The sequence below is a fragment of the Wyeomyia smithii genome, chromosome 1 (genome assembly GCF_029784165.1).
Source record: "Wyeomyia smithii strain HCP4-BCI-WySm-NY-G18 chromosome 1, ASM2978416v1, whole genome shotgun sequence".
In the NCBI taxonomy this organism is placed as follows: domain Eukaryota; kingdom Metazoa; phylum Arthropoda; class Insecta; order Diptera; family Culicidae; genus Wyeomyia; species Wyeomyia smithii.
The window spans coordinates 27,150,800-27,169,364 of record NC_073694.1 but is presented as its reverse complement, the minus strand read 5'-3'; the positions used below and the strand labels follow the sequence as shown (position 1 = coordinate 27,169,364).

At 39.8% G+C, this 18,565-nt stretch overlaps 1 protein-coding gene across 5 annotated transcripts in view; it reads right to left on the bottom strand.

Moving 5' to 3' along the window:
- Positions 1-3,886: 3,886 nt before the first annotated feature.
- Positions 3,887-18,565, bottom strand: part of LOC129720691 (protein gone early) — a 177,741-nt gene continuing 163,062 nt past the window's right edge. For all 5 annotated transcript variants that reach the window (XM_055672296.1, XM_055672265.1, XM_055672305.1 and 2 more), the window contains 7 exons: positions 15,804-16,015; positions 15,529-15,738; positions 6,076-6,812; positions 5,879-6,022; positions 5,667-5,822; positions 5,272-5,610; positions 3,887-5,217 (listed from right to left, as the gene is read on the bottom strand). In XM_055672296.1, the coding sequence (XP_055528271.1) occupies positions 5,103-5,217; positions 5,272-5,610; positions 5,667-5,822; positions 5,879-6,022; positions 6,076-6,812; positions 15,529-15,738; positions 15,804-16,015 (1,913 nt within the window). In that variant the 3' untranslated portion in view covers positions 3,887-5,102. The remainder of the gene's footprint in view (positions 5,218-5,271; positions 5,611-5,666; positions 5,823-5,878; positions 6,023-6,075; positions 6,813-15,528; positions 15,739-15,803; positions 16,016-18,565) is intronic.

The following is an 18,565-nucleotide window of genomic DNA, read 5'->3' as shown; positions in this document are numbered from 1 at the left end:
AGCGAGAATGCTGCTACACTGAACGATGGCGAACGTGGAGCGTAGACCGACGCACGCAAAATAGGCAAAACTCAGTCTTACGGAAGAAGTGCCAGTTCCCGCAAAGGCTACAAGCCGCCACATGCCGATATGTGCAGGAACCTGAACGGCAACCTACTCACGATCAAATGTGAGGTGATTGAAAGGTGGATGCAGTGCTACGAGGAGCACCTGAATGGCGATGTAGCAGAAGACGACGACGAAGTAGCAGTAGATCTCGGTGTATGCGCAGATGATGACAGAATTGCAGTCCCTGACTTCCGGAGGTTAAGGATAGGGATGGGCGATACTGTCTGAAGTATCGATACCTGAGTACTCGAATTCTTTTGCAAAAAACGATACCAAGTATCGTGGTATCGGTATAGAAAGTATCGATGCCAAAATACTCAATGCTTTTGGCCGAAGTATCGATACTGCTGGTATCGATACTGGTATCGCCTATCTCCAACAGAAGGCATCGGTGGTATCGGTATCGTTTCAAAGTATCGTTGGCAAAGTATCGATACCGCTACTCATCGCTAGCAACGAGTATCGATGCCAAAATACTCGATACTCCTGCCCCTGGTATCGATACCGTTGGTATCGATACAAGTATCGCCCATCCCTAATTAAGGAGACGATCGGCCGGCTGAAAAAACAACAAAGCAGCTGGAGCTGACCAACTCTTCAGCGAGCTGTTGAAACACAGTGGCGAATCACTGGCTAAGACGCTACACTGGGTTATTATCAAGATATGGGAGGAGAAGGAAGTACCGGAGGAAAAGGGTGACAAATTGGATTGCTGCAATAACAGTGCAATCACGCTGCTAAGCGCCGCCTACAAGGTACTCTCCCAAGTTCTATATCGTCGACTACCACCGTTTGCGAGGGAGTTTGTGGGGCAATACCAAGCAGGATTTATTGGTGGCCGCGCCACCACGGACCAATTATTCATGGTAAGGCAGGTCGTACGGAAATGCCCTGAATATAATGTGCCCACACATCATTTGTTTCTCGATTTTAAATCGACGTACGACACAATCGATCGAGATCAGCTATGGTACGATTACGGTTTCCCACGAGCACGAACCCTCGAGAAGATGGCGGAGACGTAAATCATACTGAAGGCTGAAGCCGGATGAATTGGTATATGAGAGTAAGACATTCCAGAGAGGACAGTATTAATCTCCCACCACGAATTTTATATTGGCGGTGAAAAAATCGAGGTGTTAGACGAGTTCGTATACTCACTGGTGACTGTTGCCAACGACACCAGCGGAAAAATTGGACTTTGGACTCCGAAAAACGTTCCGTTTTAATAAAACCTGCCACCGCACGCCACCTTTTAAAAACACTGATAAGAACGGTAGTCCTCTAAGGCCACGATTCGATGACCATGCTCGTGGAGAACCAACGCGTGGTGTAGTGAAGATGGATCATGGCGGAAGCGGATGAACCACGCGTTGTTTCAGCTGCTGGGAGAACCACTCCTTCAAACGACGAAATTAGGAGACTACGGTGAGCGATGTCTAGAAACCATTTGGGCAATTAAAAAAAAAAAACTACCAATGAAACTCTGCAAGTTCTTATGAATAGAACGTCGTAGAGATTTAGAACCTCGCAGTGCTCGCTCGTCAACTGTTCATTAAGACTTCAATCAAAGCCTTTTTACCCTATGAAATCATCAAAGCGTGGAGGTATTCTACCAATATCCCTAAAAAAATCGGACAGGGTCATCACGTCCGCACTCATCAGCGTTTTTCAAGCTAGCTTCACTCGGGAGCACTTTCCTAGACATTGAAGGAGTTTGCGAAAACCCGGTCACACGGCTTTATAAAATAGAGGAGTCAACAATACTCCCCAGTTGTGCTTGAAAGAATGGTTGACCATTAACTCGACTAAAACAATCATTATACCCTCTACCGAGTAAAGGGCACATTCAAACACTCTTCCGCAACTGAATGGGGTAAGACCGAGTTTCATTAATAAAAGCAAATACCTTGAAATCATTCTGAGTGAAACGATAGCTCAGACATAACATAACAAAATTGATACGGGTTCTACGGACCAGGTAAGAGGCCACTTTTCCTTGGGTAAGGACAACCATCTTAAAAGCAGAGGTAAACGCAATACCCATCTGTGCTACGGTATGTCTAAAGCGCAACAACAGACATGCAAAAATCGTAATCTTTTCAGACAATCAGGCTGAACTACTGGCATTTAAGTCTGTCAAATGTTTTTCCAGACTAGTCTGGGAGTGCCGTACTCAGAGAGCTTCCGCGTCTCAACAAAATCATACTACTTCGAGTACCCGGTCAGTATGGAATCCAGGAAAATGACATACTAACAAGCAATTCTCAGTGGAAACTGTCCTGCTCATTATTGTTTAAGGAAATCGGCAAAATTCAAATCAACACTTACCGCGTTAACAACGCTAAACCTGAGAGCTCAGCGCATTTACTCTGCTTTTGCGGGGCTCTTGCTTCATAGAGATTCAACTTGTTTGAACCTCTCAACTGCATATCAGGAATTAGGTATCAATTTCAAAATAGTAACTGATCAATCGTGTAGTATCCGATTGGGGCACATATTTGCAACCCACAAGCTCAACGCCATCAATGAGTTCGGGCATATTGTAATCCGTGTACAGCAATCGCCTTTAGGTTTTTCTCCAACGTGATGTAAGAATATATAGTGATAATACTCAGTGTTATCGACTAAGCGCACAAGAAATCGCGTAGATTCCGAAATCCTCGTGAAAAAACGCTTAAATTCTGAAATCCGCGATAAAAAAAATCCAGTTGCTAAAGGTTTTTTATCATTTCTGCTAAATTCTTTTGAAAAGGAATCAATGGCAGTGTTATTTCAACCTGCGAATCGAGCTGAAAAGCAAGAAAAAATTTAAAAAGGCTTGACCAAATCAGTGCATATTCAGTAATTACATTAATGTGTCGTAGCTATTCGGGTTTACTATTGAGTCCGTCTAATTGTTTAAATTTGAAGCATTCACTAATACTAGAGAAGTACACTAAGGTCGCTTTTTACGCGGTTTTTTACGCGGGTTTTTTAGGCGGCTTTTTTACGCGGATTCCGGAATTTACGCGTTTTTTTACGCGGATTCCGGAATTTACGCGGTATTTTTTTTGTGCACGGATTTCGGTTTCCCTTTACTCGGAATGCAAAATTAACGCTGGTTTTTTTACGCAGATTCCGGAATTTACGCGGTTTTTTTTACGCGGATTCCGGAATTTACGCGGATTCCGGAATTTATGCGGATTCCGGAATTTACGCGTTTTTGTTTACGCGGATTCCGGAATTTACGCGGTTTTTTTTACGCGGCATGTATCCCCCGCGTAAAAAGCGACTTTAGTGTACACATTTCTTCCATTACCTTTTGATAGATATTGATTAAGTTTTTGACACAAATCGCCTTGCTGTACTGTCAGATAAATTACTTATTCAACGACCCAATCCTTGGTGTGGTCATTGCTGTACGTAAGAGTCGTCTTTACTCCACTCGGTACAGTCAGATTAAGGAAATCTAAGTAAAACTTATTTTTAATCAGATCGCGAACTTGAGTTAACAAACGAGGTGTTATCTTGAGCTGTTTATCCTGAACGAAAACTGGTAGCAAATTTTGTTGTTTTCTTTTCTTCTTTGGACCGTAGTCGTTGGTTTGTTAAAGTTAGTCTTACACATTCGATTTGGAATATCGCTCTTCAATAATTCAAGCTGCAATAAATTGAGAATTTTCGACAAATAAGCAATGCTGTGATATTATCCGAAAGTGTAGTTAAATGAAATACACGAACAAAAAGCCTGGTGGACTTTCTTTACGTTCTACGCGGAAGCACGACACGCCCTCGATAATGTACAAAAATTATCTCGGTATTTATTATTATCATTTGTCGCGTATATGCTGGAATCTCGCGCGATGATGGCATCGCACAGTGGATTACTTTCTTTCATTCATTCATTCAATCCTCTAACTATAGACGCGTTTACATTACGAATCGAACGCGGGAGCGGCTTTAATTGATCAACGATGACGACGACGACGAGAGAGTGAGTGTCATCAAAGGCCTGTATAACATCTACCTAGTGGCGGCAAACTTGAACTTCTTCTTCCCTTCGGAACAATCGTAAAATCTTTTACGAACATAAATATACGTCGCTTCAGTGGTTGGCTGCTGTAACTAACTTTTGCATAGAAAAAACGGTATTTTTGATTACGGTTTTGCAGTTTGCAATCATAAATATTCGCACGTTCCTAACGATAAATATTTTGCTTTTTTTTTCTTTTCAATTTGCAGTGAACTGAAATCACATTGTTGTTGGACTCGGTTGGCTTCTTATACTTTTGTCGTGGGGTCGGTGCTGATTGAGAATCCTTAGTATAGTAGCACTTAAACCTATGATTGTGTGTTCGGAAACTTTCTCCTCTGCCGATTGAGTGTTAAGTAGATTTATTGGTTTATTTTTGTTTTTTTACAAGCTCCAAATAAAATATGGACAATTTATGTTTAATTTCGAGATAGCTCGAAAATTCGTCGAAGAAATTAAAATCGTTGACATTTGCAGATCTCTGTTCAAATTAAAATGGAGACTCGGGCAGAAGAATTAGTAGAAACTAGCTTAAGAAAATAGTTTGTTTTTCTCTTTCTCTTCTCCCTCGAAACACACTCTACGCTTACCTTTCTCTCTTTCACGCACCACTCGTTCCGGAACATTGTCAGACTCAGAAGAATATACTATTAACATCGATTCTAGGATAAACGATATCACCGCTGTTGCTGCTGCTACTACTACTACCACTACTGCTGCTAGTAGCTCCTGGTCCATAAGACTCTCCACCCACAGGCGGATACATCCGAACCGTGCCGCTGCTTCCACCACTGGTATAGAATGGTGCTGGCGGAAACTGCTGGACTCCACCACCAGCACCGCTGTAGTATGGATACGTAAAAGCCGGATCATAGTAGGAGTACGTAGGTGGGAGCTTTTTGCGCTTGCGATTGGCGGTACGCTTGCTGACAGGATCAGCAGCAGCAACTGAAGCTGACTGCGGCGGTCGTTGGACTAATCAAAGAATACGACTGCAGTGGCTATTTTCGTAGCCATCGCCACCGCCAATACTGCTGCTACTGCAGTCCATGCTAGCAGCTAGTGACGGCACCTGGCGCCACAGGAGATTAAACCTGTTGAAAAAGAGATTGGTTATAGAATTTCAAACAAATTAACAAAGAACTCACTTCTCCATCTCGGGAATGTTACTGTTAGTTAGCAGCTTGCTCAGTCGTACCGCTCCGCTGTCCGGAACCGCACAATGTCGCTGCATGTAGGCTAACGTGAAAAGTTGCTGCTGATCGTACCGCCGCAAACCGGCCTGGCGACGCCAGTGCCGCAGTCCGAGCACATCGTATGTCGTCTTCTCTGAAATCGCACTCTCGAATATCCGTTCGTTTCGATCGATTTTGTCCAGCAGCGTTCCGAACGCTTGTGTCAGTAAACTACTTGCCGATAGTTCCAGATAGAGGTGCAATTTGCTGTCGTTCGAGATTCGTGATGGGTTGAACGAATGCGGAAGTACCCTAGAAAAGAGCGGTTGAGTTATAAGAGCAACCGGAAAAGCTGTGACCATACTCACTTCGATATACACTGTTGGGCTTCCTCGTCAAACACATTCTCGAGAATGTGCGCGGGTTGGTTGGTTTCGGTGTCCCGGAACTGTTCCGTCAGAGTGTTAATGGTATCGTGGATCACCAAAGAAATGTCCGCTCCCAGACGGGCGAAATTGACAGCTCTAAAAAACATTCACATACAATATGAACCATTAAGTATAAAAAAATCAGGACTTACAGTGGATATTTGTGGTGAAAGAACGGCTCCCGAGTTTTCTCCCTTGAAATAATCAGCATATTGAGACCGATCGAATACTTCATATGTGGCACCGGATCCCGGCGTATCCCGAACGGAACAGGTGGAAACAGTTCCGACACAATCCTAAAAGAAACATTTATTACTGACTTACTGTTACGCAACACCACAACACTTACCGCTCACTCTCCGTCAGATTGCCCAGCATGCGATCCATTGCCAGCTTCGCGAAGCCCCACTGACTAATAACGCCATCCACGAACACCAACTCGTCCAGCACAAGCTCGTTGTAGTAATCGTTCACCATCTTCTCGCTCTTCATCAGCTCCTCCGGGATGCCAATCTGAACGCGCATCATCGAGAGTTTGTCGGTCACAAACTTGGTCAGTTTCTCGTTAACCCAGTTCGTGTTAATAATCGCCGATTTGTACTCGTCTCGAATGTGGTAGAACATCATCTTCACCAGTTCGTCATCGTACCGAATCCGGTCGCTACCGTCGGTTACCAGCTGCGAACTGCGGTACGGATCGACTTCCGGTGGTGCCATATGAGACTCGGCGTAGTGTCGATCGGGTTGATCCTGTACAATTAGCTTCGAATTCTCCCGCAGTGCTTCCAATCCGTAGGGCATCCATTGCTGCACCACCTTGGTGCAGAAGTGCCATATCGGTTCCTTCGACTGGACACCGTACAGAGCTTTCTCGAAGGCTTGCATCGAGTGGCGGAATTCGGGGGACATGTACGGGACGAGATGCCGCGTCACCGACCACATCACAAAGTTGTTCAGGATCTCCTTATCGGTGGTGGTTATTATCTGGGAAATCATCTTCAGCACCACCGGATTCTTCACCAGGACCTGTGTTTTCTCGGTGATCTTTTTCTTGAACATGGCTTGTGCCGTCTGCAGAATTGGTAGCTGTGGATGAGAAGGTGAAAAAGCAGTTGAGATTTTATTTTATCTCGAGATCATACGAATAATATTAAACATAATAAAACATTTTGGAAGCAAATCGTAAAAGTCGTTTATACAAAAAAGAGCCGAAAAAGTAAACAAATGATCTCAAATTGGGCTTAAAATGGTGGAATGAAACTTATAAAAATTCGAAAAGGGCAAAAAATCCTAAATTGGGTTTAAAACACTGAAAAAGAAACTTCTCAAGATTGGGGGCCCGAATTGCTCTAAATAATGAAAAAACGAACGCCATTGAAAAAAATATTCCAAACGCCAGTAAAGGATTGGACGAAAGCGATCCCAAGTTGAGTTCACTATAGAACGCTTAGAAGCTTAGAAGCTTTGAAGGAAAGGAATAATAAAGATGTTCCAAAATTGATCTTGGAATAATGAAAAAAAAAAAGGACTACAAAATAAAATGTTTTTTGCACCAAAAAAAAAAAATAAAAAGCGGATGATCCAAGAATGAGCTTGTAATGGCGAAAAAACGTCAGAAATGGTTGAATAGCGAATCGTCTCAATTCGAGCTTATAAAAGTTAAAATACTAATTTAATACCACTCCAAATTCAGCTTAGAATAACAAAATAAAACTTCTGAAGATGAAAAAAAAGAACATACCAAACTTAGCTTAGAACAGCGATGAAATGCAAAATAGCGTTTCCTGAAAATTAGAGAAGGCCGAAGAAGAAAATGCTTTTAAGAAGTTCGAATAGGAAATGATTCTTAACTAAGATCCTCCTGTCACGGTCGCCATGTGGACTGGTTGGATTATTTGCGGACAAAGTCATATTTGAAACTCCGCCGCGTTTGAATGTAAATTCAAGAATGGATATTTATTGCCACATTTAGCTCAGTCTAACCTCTGATTTACTAGAGGTATTTGAAGTCATGAGTATCGATCGACCAATCGGTGATCTATGAAAAAGTCGGAAGAGAGCTGCCGCGCTGCATTCAGCTCGGAAACGCTAAAACTGTAATATAACACATTCATGGAAAATTGTTTATGTAGTTAAAAAAAGTTTAATCGTCATCAACCTTTGCGTTCTGCTGTGATTGAACAGGAATCGACGACATGTGTGATGCATATGCCAAAATATTTTTTTTAATGCCAGAAAAGGTCATTCAAAAAAATATCCTGAAGTAAGCAAGAAATTACCAAAACACGCTTGTAATAAGCATGTGAGAATTAACGAACAACAATTTATGTTCTAAATAGCAGAACAACGCTTCTGAAGGCCAGAAAATGTTAGAAATAAGAAAGATTTCATGTTGAGCGCAGAATGACAAAAACGCTTTCCAAGTTTATGAAAGGCCATATATGAATAAGTGGAAAAACGAAGAAAAAAAATTAAATTGGACTCTGCATGGTGAAAAAACACCTATAAAGAACCGTCTCAAATCAAGCTCAGTGTAGCGAAAAAAATTTGCTACCAGAAAAGTCAGTATATAAAATGATTCCAAATTGAGCTCGAAATGCCGAAAAAATGCTTCTACAGGCTAGGAAATGTGAAACAGGAAATATTATTCTAAAGGTCATTAAACGCAACAAAAAAAACATGAGAATATTCGCAAATTGAACTCAAAATGACGACCGCTTTTATTGACCGGAAAATTTTAAAAACGGAAATGATCCAAAATCAAGGCTTATAAAAGGTCGAACAAAAATCGTATTAAATTGAGCTCAGAATAGAAAACTTTTTAAATGCCAGCGAAGCCAGTAAAATAATGAATCCATAATTGAGTTTAAAACCACAAAAAAACGTTTATAAAGGTCAGCATAGTTTAGAAAGCAAACGTACCGGAAATTAGTTTAGATTAGCGAAAAAACGCTGCTATCAAATTAAGCTCGGAATAACTGAAATACACTTTTGAAAAAAAAAAAACAACAAATAAACTCCAAACTGAAATACTTCTCTAGGCCAACAAAATATAATCCTTTATAAAGCACAAAATAGCGAAATAATGCTGCTAATGACCTTGAAACTCCAGGAAATAAAATTATTCCAACTTGAGCTTCGAATACCGGAAAAGGAATTTTTTATACTAAAAAGGATCAATAAAGAACATGATCCTCAAATTGAGCTCAAAACGATCATAAAGGAAATAATCGAAAAAGTGAAAGACGTTTTTAAAGGCCAGAAAGGGTCAAACAAGAAAATGATCCCAATTTGAGTTGAAAATAGCAGAAAAAAATTTAAAACCAGGAAGGATCAATAAGAAAAATGGTTCCAAATTGTGTTCGTAATAACTAACAATGCGTCTAGCATTCTGGTTTCAAATAGAGCTCGGAATGGTCGCGGAACACCTTTTGATACTGGAAAAAAATAAAATAAAATCTAAAAATGGGTCGTTCTAAAACGCTTCTGAAAATGAAAAACGTCGAAAGCTTTTTAGTACCACAGAACCTTTTTACACGGGGGTACGTAGCGCGGTAAAAAAAAACTGCGTTAATTCCGGAATCCGCGTACAAAAACTGCATTTGCTAATCATTTTTAATCATTTTTGCTGAATCATTTTGAAAAAGAATCAATAATAGCAGGGTTATTTCCGCATGCGAGTCGAGCTGGATATTAAGGAAAAAAACAAAAAGGTTAGGCCAAATAAATAAATATGCAGTAACAGGATTAAGTAACCTCATCAAACACTCTAAACAAGCGAATTAAACACGAAAATAAAAACATACCGCGTGAAAACGATTTTTCTGAAAAATCCGCGTAAATTCCGGAATTTGCGTTAAAAAAGACCTCAATGTGTTTATTTAGCATCAACATAAGAGTGACTAAGAAATGCTGCCAAAGGTCCTAAAATAAAAATTAACAAATTAACACTTTCGAAGATCAGAAAAGGTAAAAAAAAAGTGATCAAAAATTCAGTTCGGAATGACAAAGAAACAATTCCAAAAGGCCAGAGAAAATGATTCCAAATCAAACTTCTAAATAAAGCTTCTTAAAGCCAGAAAAGGCGAAGTGAAGAGATGATTCCAAATTGAACTTAGAGTGAGAAAAAGAAAGCGCTTCTGGAGGCTAAACCGGCCAAAGAAGAAAACGATCCAAAATTGAACTCAAAATAATGAAAAATCGTTTAATAGGCCAGAGAAATTCCCAAATAGGGCTCATAATGGCGAAAAAATTCCTCTAAACAACAGAAAAGGTCGAATACAAAATCGAACACAGCAGTAGTGTAGCCAAGGTGAGGGGAGTAGATTCAGAACAAAGAGTTATTTTTTAATATTGGGGTTCTGCACTACTGTTTATTAGGGTGCCGATGTAATAAATGGGATAATTTAACCTCGAATTTCGTTTAGCGGCAGGGCTCAAAAGGTTTCGTTTTTTTTTTGAAAAAAGTCTTCATGCTAAATTTCAGCATGATCGAACTTCGGGAAGTAGTATCTCAAAACGGTCAAAGTGTCACCTTTTAACCAATGAAAAAAAACAGGTAGGTCATGAAATTTTCGATATAGAGATTTTTTTTTGAAACCAGGTGTCTGAGATATACACACAACTCCGAAATCTGCTGTTGTCTCAGAGCGAAATTTTTACACAAAAATCGACTCTCTTGGAGTCTTTCAGTCCGTTTTCTCAGTCCGGTTTAAAATTTTTGTTTGGATAATATCAGACCTTGCAATTTATACATTTTCAAGCCATCTGCTATATAAAATTTTTTGTTATCATTCGTTTTGTGTTTTTTCGTCAATCAAACAAGTAAAACTTGAACCGCTTCGTGACACGACATCCCGAAGTTCGGTTGCAAAGGCTAATTTAATTTTCAGACCTTTGCCAGGGATTTGTAGAGAAAATAACAACCACCCGTAATCAATCTCTTTCTCTCTCTCTCTTCTCTCTCTCTTTCTCACTTTCTACCTCCCTCTTTCTCTCTTTCTACCTCCCTCTTTCTCTCTGTCTGTTTGCCTTTCTCTCTTTCTCTCTGTTTTTCTTTCTCTCTTTCTCTCTCTCTCTCTCTTTCTACCTCCCTCTTCCTCTCTCTCTTTCTACCTCCCTCTTCCTCTCTCTCTTTCTACCTCCCTTTCTCTCTTTCTACCTCCCTCTTTCTGTCTTTCTCTCTCTCTGTTTTTCTTTCTCTTTGTTTTTCTTTCTTTCTCTCTTTCTTTCTCTCTCTCTGTCTTTTCTTTCTTTCTTTCTCTCTTTCTTTCTCTCTCTCTCTGTTTTTCCTTCTCTCTTTCTTTCTCTGTTTCTCCCTCTCTCTCTCTCTTACTACCTCCCTCTTTCTCTCTCTCTCTTTCTTTCTCTCTGTTTCTCTCTTTCTCCCTCTCTCTCTTTCTCTCTCTCTTTCTCTCTCTCTCTCTCTAAACCTGCGTCTCTTTTCAATATTCTCAAAATTCACTTTTTAACAGTTTTTTGTTTAGCTTTTCCATTGGAGTTCAGTATTGCGGAAAAAACAATTGTATTATCAGAAGTTCAAAACATTCAAAATTAAATACAAAATGATGTGAGAAAAAAAAACAAAACAATGCTTCTGCAGATAAAGAAAGAAGTTCCAAATTGAATAAGAATGCCAAAAAAATGTTTCCGAATGGAAAACCAGGATAAAACTCAAAATGGCAAATACTCACTTTTATAGACCACAACAATTTTTAAAGGAAATGAAAGGCTAGAGAAGGTCCGAATATAAAGTCGTTCCAAAATGAGCTCAAAACATTTCTTAAGGCTAGGAACGGTCATAAACAAATAGAATTTCAACCTAAGCTCAAATGAACGAAAAACGCTTTTAGAAAAGGTTAGCGCAGAAAATAATCCATAAAACGTATAAAGTCAGATGAGAAAATACCAAATTGAGCTCGGGTATTATGTATCTGGAATGACTTCAAATTGAGGAAAAACTTTTCTAAAGGTAAAAGATAATCAAAATAACGAAAAAACTCGTTAAAAAGTCAATAAAAGATCAAATAGAATAGCAAAAAAAATTTGCAACCAAAAAAATCAATAAATGATCCTAAATTATGCTTAAAGTAAATGAGATTGAGGAAGGCTTTAAAGGGTCAAAAAGGAAATGAGCTCGAAAAACACGTAAAGTCCAAACGAGAAAACTATCTTGAAATTAGGTTTCAAATTAAACTGAGAATGGTTTATGAAGGCTAGCACAGCCGAAAAGGAATCCAAAATTAGTTAAGAAATGCCTAACAAAATTCTAAATTGAGTCCAGAATGACAGGAAATACGTTTGAAGGCCAACAAATGAAATGATTTCAAAATAATTCAAAATAATAATGTCAAACTAGACTTAGAATGGTGCTTCTAAAGAAAAGATTAGAAAAGAAAATAAACCAAAATCATCACAAAAAAAACTTCATTTAATAGCAGAAGTAAATAATAAAAAGTCAATAAAGAAAAAATATTGAGCTTAGAAAGCCGAAAAAAATTTAAAGGTCAATAAGAAAATAATTAGGGTAACGACCCCATAATTCGCCAACTTTATCCGAGTACCCAAAATTCGCCCACCTATTTTTTTTTTTATTGTTCGCGATAAAGTGTCAACTCTTAGAACCGTGTTTAAACATAAAAAAGAAACAGCTGAGATTAAAACTAAATTATTATTTGGCATAAATCCTTGACAAACCCCGTGAACAATTTGTTGACTAGTGGGTGGGCGAATTATGGGGTCAGGGCTAATTATGGGTCCCTTACCCTAGCATAATGAAAACAGCCTGCAGCCCACAATTGAATATTGGTCCTTACAATAAAAATATATAAAAAAATGCCCAGATGAGAAAAAAAATCTACTTAATAATACTTCAGAAACAATCAACATAAAACTGATGCTAAATTGAGCGCAAAATAGCACAAAAACTTTAGAAGAGATCAACGAAAACAAATTTCAGAGTGGCGAAAAAAAAGAAAAAGGTCTGAAAATATAAAAAAAGAAAGCCAGCAACGCTCAAAAAGGCCAAAAGCATAAAACATAACTCTAAAAATCGCTTCTAAAGAACTGAAAAGGTCGAAAAAGAAGATGATTTCAAATTTCATAGTGAAAAAAAAAACAAACCAGGAAAGTCTTGTCCAGTCATTCATTATTGTGCATTTATCAACACATAAATTGCATCACATCAGTTTCTAGTAGGCATTGTTATAAGCAGAAAAAATGTACAACCTTATTGAGCGGTTCCTTTGCGCGTATGGAGCGTGGAATATAGCTACACATTTGAGTAGGCGAGCCAAAGCTGTGTGCTGTTCAATAATTAACTGTGTCTGGGCTAAATTTATCATAGACCTACACCGTGATAATAAAAAAAAACTAAGTAAGCCTAGCGTAGAGAAAACGCTACAGAATACTGTATTAAGGAAACAGCCAGAAAAGTTTTCAACCAGCTAGAATTTTCATCATAGTGCCCCCATCAATGAGCAATAAATGTGCGCTATCTATATTTTCTCTGTTGCAATCGAGAAAGTCTCTTTGCGGGAGCTTTGTGCGCTTACTCTTCACAATACAAGCTTACTGATGATGCGTATTTTACTTTCTTTACACAATGTGCATTTGCTTCCAGCGTGCGAAAAAATAATCAACTCATCCGTTTTTTTTACAACATGCTTCGGTGTTCTGTGCAAATTATATGAGCCTCTTTGTTACACACGACGAGTATGCCAAGACTGCCAGGAAATTCTGAATCCTGAAATAAACTAAATATAGCGAAAAATTATGATCCAAATTCAGTTTAAACTGTAAAAAAAGGCCTATAAAGACCAGGAACGGTCTGAATATAGTAAGTCCAACATCAAATGGTCGGCGTGCGACCAGACCGAACCAAGCGTCAAAAACACTATTTCGAGTAATCGGCGATCGAAGTTTATCCACCCCGTATGTTTTCTGCTAGCTGCTGCAAAGAAATTTTGTTATAATACCAAGATAAACTGTTCAAATTGTTTTATTTTTTCATGAAAGATAGATTATTAATTTTAACATCCACTGGTGTTAAAAACTCAATTTTTTAAAAAATGGCGATTGGTTCGGTCTGGTCGCACGCCGACCAAATTACATTACGGAAAAAACATTGCAGATAAGATCCCGGTGCTTTGAGAGGAATTATGTCCTCGAGAACGAAAATAACCCCGTTGGCCTCGTATCACTCCAGGACACAATTTGAATAGTGGCACGAAGCTAGATCCGACAAGCCGACATGTGCAGGGACCTGGGCGGCAACCTTCTCACGGACAAGTGTGAGGTGATTGACAGGTGGAAGCAGTACTACGATGAGCACCTTAATGGCGATGTAGCAGAGGACGACGACGGAGTGGTAGTAGATCTCGGTGTACGCGCAGATGACGACAGAATCCCAGCCCCTGACCTCCAGGAGGTTAGAGAGGAGATCGGCCGGCTGAAAAACAATAAAGCCGCTGGAGCTGACCACCTCCCAAGCGAGCTGTTAAAAGACGGTGGTGAGTCACTGGCTAAGGCGCTACACTGGGTTATTGCCAAGATTTGGGAGGAGGAGATAGTACCGGAGGAGTGGATGCAGGGTACAGTGTGCCCCATCTAAAAAAAGGCGACAAGTTGGATTGCTGCAACTACCGCGCAATCACGTTGCTGAACGCCGCCTACAAGGTCTCAAATTCTGTGCCGTCGACTATCACCGTTTGCAAGGGAATTCGTGGGGCAATACCAAGCGGGATTTATGGGTGCCCGCGCCACCACGGACCAAATATTCGCGGTAAGGCAGGTCCTACAGAAGTGCCGTGAGTATAACGTGCCCACACATCACTTGTTCATCGATTTTAAATCGGCATACGACACAAGCGTTCGAGAACAGCTACGGCAGATTATGCACGATTTTTTTTTATTTTCGCTTATTTTCCGTCGGTCTAGTTCCGCCACTGTTGTTGTGCCAATCACCGACGCCCGGGGAGGCGACTCCACCCAGGACCCTATCTCACGACCCGTTGATTAACGGACCGGCGCCAACGGCTTTACTTCCTCATGCGATGGAAGGCGTGATCCCAGAGATTTTACGCCTCAGAAAATCTCCCGGTATCGGCTAGGATTGAATCTAGACCAGTTGGGTTGGTTGTGAGTGGATCACGCCACCTCACAACCATCGACACCTATGTCGGCGGTTGGCTTCGAACCCAGGCGTCGAGCGTGGTTGGCGGAGACGTTACCAACCACGCTAGGCCCCCGCAATGATTATGCACGATTACGACCTGCGGAGCCTCCGCAGACGACATAGCTGGCGAGCTGCAGCCATGGACCGAGTTGAATGGAGACGACTTCTTCGAACAGCAAGGGACACTTCGGCCTGGAGCTGACTGGTAAGGTAAGGTTCGAAGCTAGATCCGGCCAGAAGATCGTAGGGCTCTGGAACATCAAATTTGTGCTGGGCGGAGAAGAACAGAAGCTCCGGAGGCTGACGGAAGTCCGTATTGACACAAATCTCATGGTCTCATGGTGAGACAATGTTGCTTCGTCAGCATCTGGGTGTACAGTTTCCGGACCCGAGCCTTTCTCACCGTATTTGCGGTCTTTTACACTTTGTTCGTATGCAAACGCTTCTTAAGGTCAAATCCATAATAGTTAAAAACAACAAATTGAATTAGGAAACGCAGAAAGATAAGAAGCGCAAAAATATACTGCAAATTTAGATCCCGACGGTGACAAAAAAAAAAAGAATGAAAAGCCAGGAATAAAAATTACAATGCACGAGCTTCCGGCCGTAGCTTGGAGCAAAACTTACCGAAGGCGCTTCATCGGCCAGCTGCTGCAGGGTGCGAATCTGCGGACGCGACGCATTCCCGTTCGGTTCTCGCAGGACGCTCATCAAATCGAGCGCTATGCGGCGCTCGTAGTTGAAGATCATCTTGGCGTACTCCTGCGACTTGATGGTGGACGACGCTATCAGATGGGCCAGGATGTCCTTCAGGTAGGTGTGATAGGCATGGATGATCTGTAAGGATAAAATCACAACATGATAAGACACTTAGATCCCGAGGAAAATCCGAACGCACTCACCGGATGTCGTTCGTCCAGGGTGTAAAACTCCTTGCTCGGCAGGCCAAGATCACCCTCGCTGACTGTGATGATATAGTCGTAAGGGGGCGCGTTGCGGCAGTCCACGCCAAGCTTGAAGAACGGGGCCGCCCCATACTTGGGCTGTACCTTCTGCAGGTTCTCCCGCAGGTCCCAGTGGGGATTGTTGTTCCCCAGCAGCATTCGCCAGCCACCTGCACCAAAGAACAAGAGAGAGAGAAAAGGAAAGAAATAAGGATCAAAGCCAACTTTAACGACAGTTTTTTTTTTTTTTTTTTTTTTTTTTTAAGGGGGGATTTGTTAGTAGCTTAAGTATTTATGATAAATATTAGTAAATAATGAGTATGTGTGTCCAATCACAAATGGTGACTTCTCAACACTGTTAGAAATTTGTGATTTTAATTGTTAGGATTTGTTTGCTTTCGCAATTAGGACTTATCATTCGTAGGGATTTAAACTTGTCAGAAAAGGGGAAGTAAACTTACAACTAACTTAATTGCTAACTTATTGGCTATAAAGAGAGCTTATCGTAGCAATTGAGGATTGCAACGATTTTTGTCGAAAATTGTTAATAATTTTATTTGACATAGCTTCTAATGGTTCAACACCAGTAAGTCTATGTAATTCGAGTGTACCAAACCAAGGAGGACGCTTCAAAATCATTTTCAGAATTTTATTCTGAATCCTTTAGAGCGTTTTCTTCCTTGTTGAACAGCAACTTGACCAGATCGGTACAGCATAAAGCATTGCTGGTCTAAAAATTTGTTTGTAAATCAAAAGTTTGTTCTTTAAACAAAGTTTAGAATTCCTGTTAATGAGAGGATATAAACATCTCGTATATTTGATGCACTTGGCTTGTATACTCTCAATGTGCTCTTTGAAAATAAGTTTTTTATCATAAATTAGTCCCAAGTACTTAACCTTGTCGGACCAACTTAAAATAACCCCATTCATCTTGACAACGTGATTATTGTTTGGCTTGAGAAAAGAAGCCCTAGGCTTATGCGGAAAAATTATCATTTGAGTTATAGAAGCATTTTCCACTTTTGCAAGTAGGAAGAAAAAATATCTAAACTTTTCTGCAATCGACTGCATATGACACGAAGACTTTTTCCTTTTACGGAAATGCTTGTGTCATCGCAGAACAATGACTTTGTGCATCCTGGAGGCAAATCAGGAAGATCTGAAGTGAATATGTTGTACAGGACTGGACCCAAGACTGAACCTTGAGGTACACCTGCTCTGACAGGAAATCTATCAGATTTTGAATTCTGATAGACAACCTGCAGAGTTCGATCAGTGAGATAATTTTTTAAAATTTTGATTAGGAAAATTGGAAAATTAAAAGTTTGCAATTTCGCAATCAAACCTTTATGCCAAACACTGTCGAATGCTTTTTCTATGTCTAAAAGAGCAGCTCCAGTGGAATAACCTTCAGATTTGTTAGCTCGTATCATATTAGTAACTCTGAGCAATTGATGAGTTGTGGAATGCCCATGGCGAAATCCAAACTGTTCATTTGCAAAAATTGAATTTTCGTTGATGTGTGACATCATTCTGTTAAGAATAATTCTCTCAAACAGTTTACTTATTGAAGAAAGCAAACTGATTGGTCGATAACTTGAAACTTCAGCTGGGTTCTTATCCGGTTTTAAAATGGGAGTAATTTTTGCATTTTTCCATAATTTGGGAAAATATGCAATTTTGAAGCAGCAATTGAAAATTTTCACTAAAAATTCCATTGTGCTCTCAGGGAGATGTTTGATAAGTATATTAAAGATTCCATCGTCACCAGGTGCTTTCATATTTTTGAAATTTTTAATAATTGATTTAATCTCATTCAAGTTAGTTTCAATTATTTCTGCAGGTAAAAAATTCTGGGAAGAAATTCAATCAAATTGACGTGTGACTTCATTTTCAATTGGACTCACAAAATTCAAATTTGAGTTATGAACACTCTCAAACTGCTGAGCAAGTCTTTGAGCCTTTTGTTCATTGGATACAAGGAAACGTTCACCATCTTTTAAAACTGGAATAGGCTTTGAAGGTTTCTTAAGAATCTTCGACAGCTTCCAAAATGGTTTTGAATATGGTTTCAATTTTTCAACTTTAGTCTCAAAATTTTGATTTCTCAGAAGAGTAAATCTATGTTTAATCTCTTTCTGTAAGTCTTTATAAATAGTTTTAAAAACAGGGTCACGAGAACGTTGATATTGACGTCTGCGGACATTTTTCAAACGAATTAGAAGTTGAAGATTTTCGTCAATTATTGATGAATCAAATTTCACTTGAGCCTTTGGAACAGAATAATTCCTGGCATCAACAATTGCACATTTTAATGCTTCCAAAGCGGAATCAATATTCACTTCGTTTTGCAAATCAAGCTCATTATTGAAATTTCTCTCAATATAATTTTTGTATCTTTCCCAATTAGCTTTGTTATAATTAAAAACAGAGCTCATAGGGTTTAAAACTGATTCATGTGATAAAGAAAAAGTTATTGGAAGATGGTCAGAATCAAAGTCAGCATGTGTGATCAAATCACTACATACATGACTTTGATCTGTAAGCACCAAATCAATTGTTGAAGGGTTTCTTACAGAAGAAAAGCATGTAGGACTATTCGGAGACAAAATAGAATAGTATCCTGAAGAACAATCGTTGAATAAAATTTTGCCATTGGAATTACTTCGAGAATTATTCCATGAACGATGTTTAGCGTTAAAATCGCCGATTATGAAAAA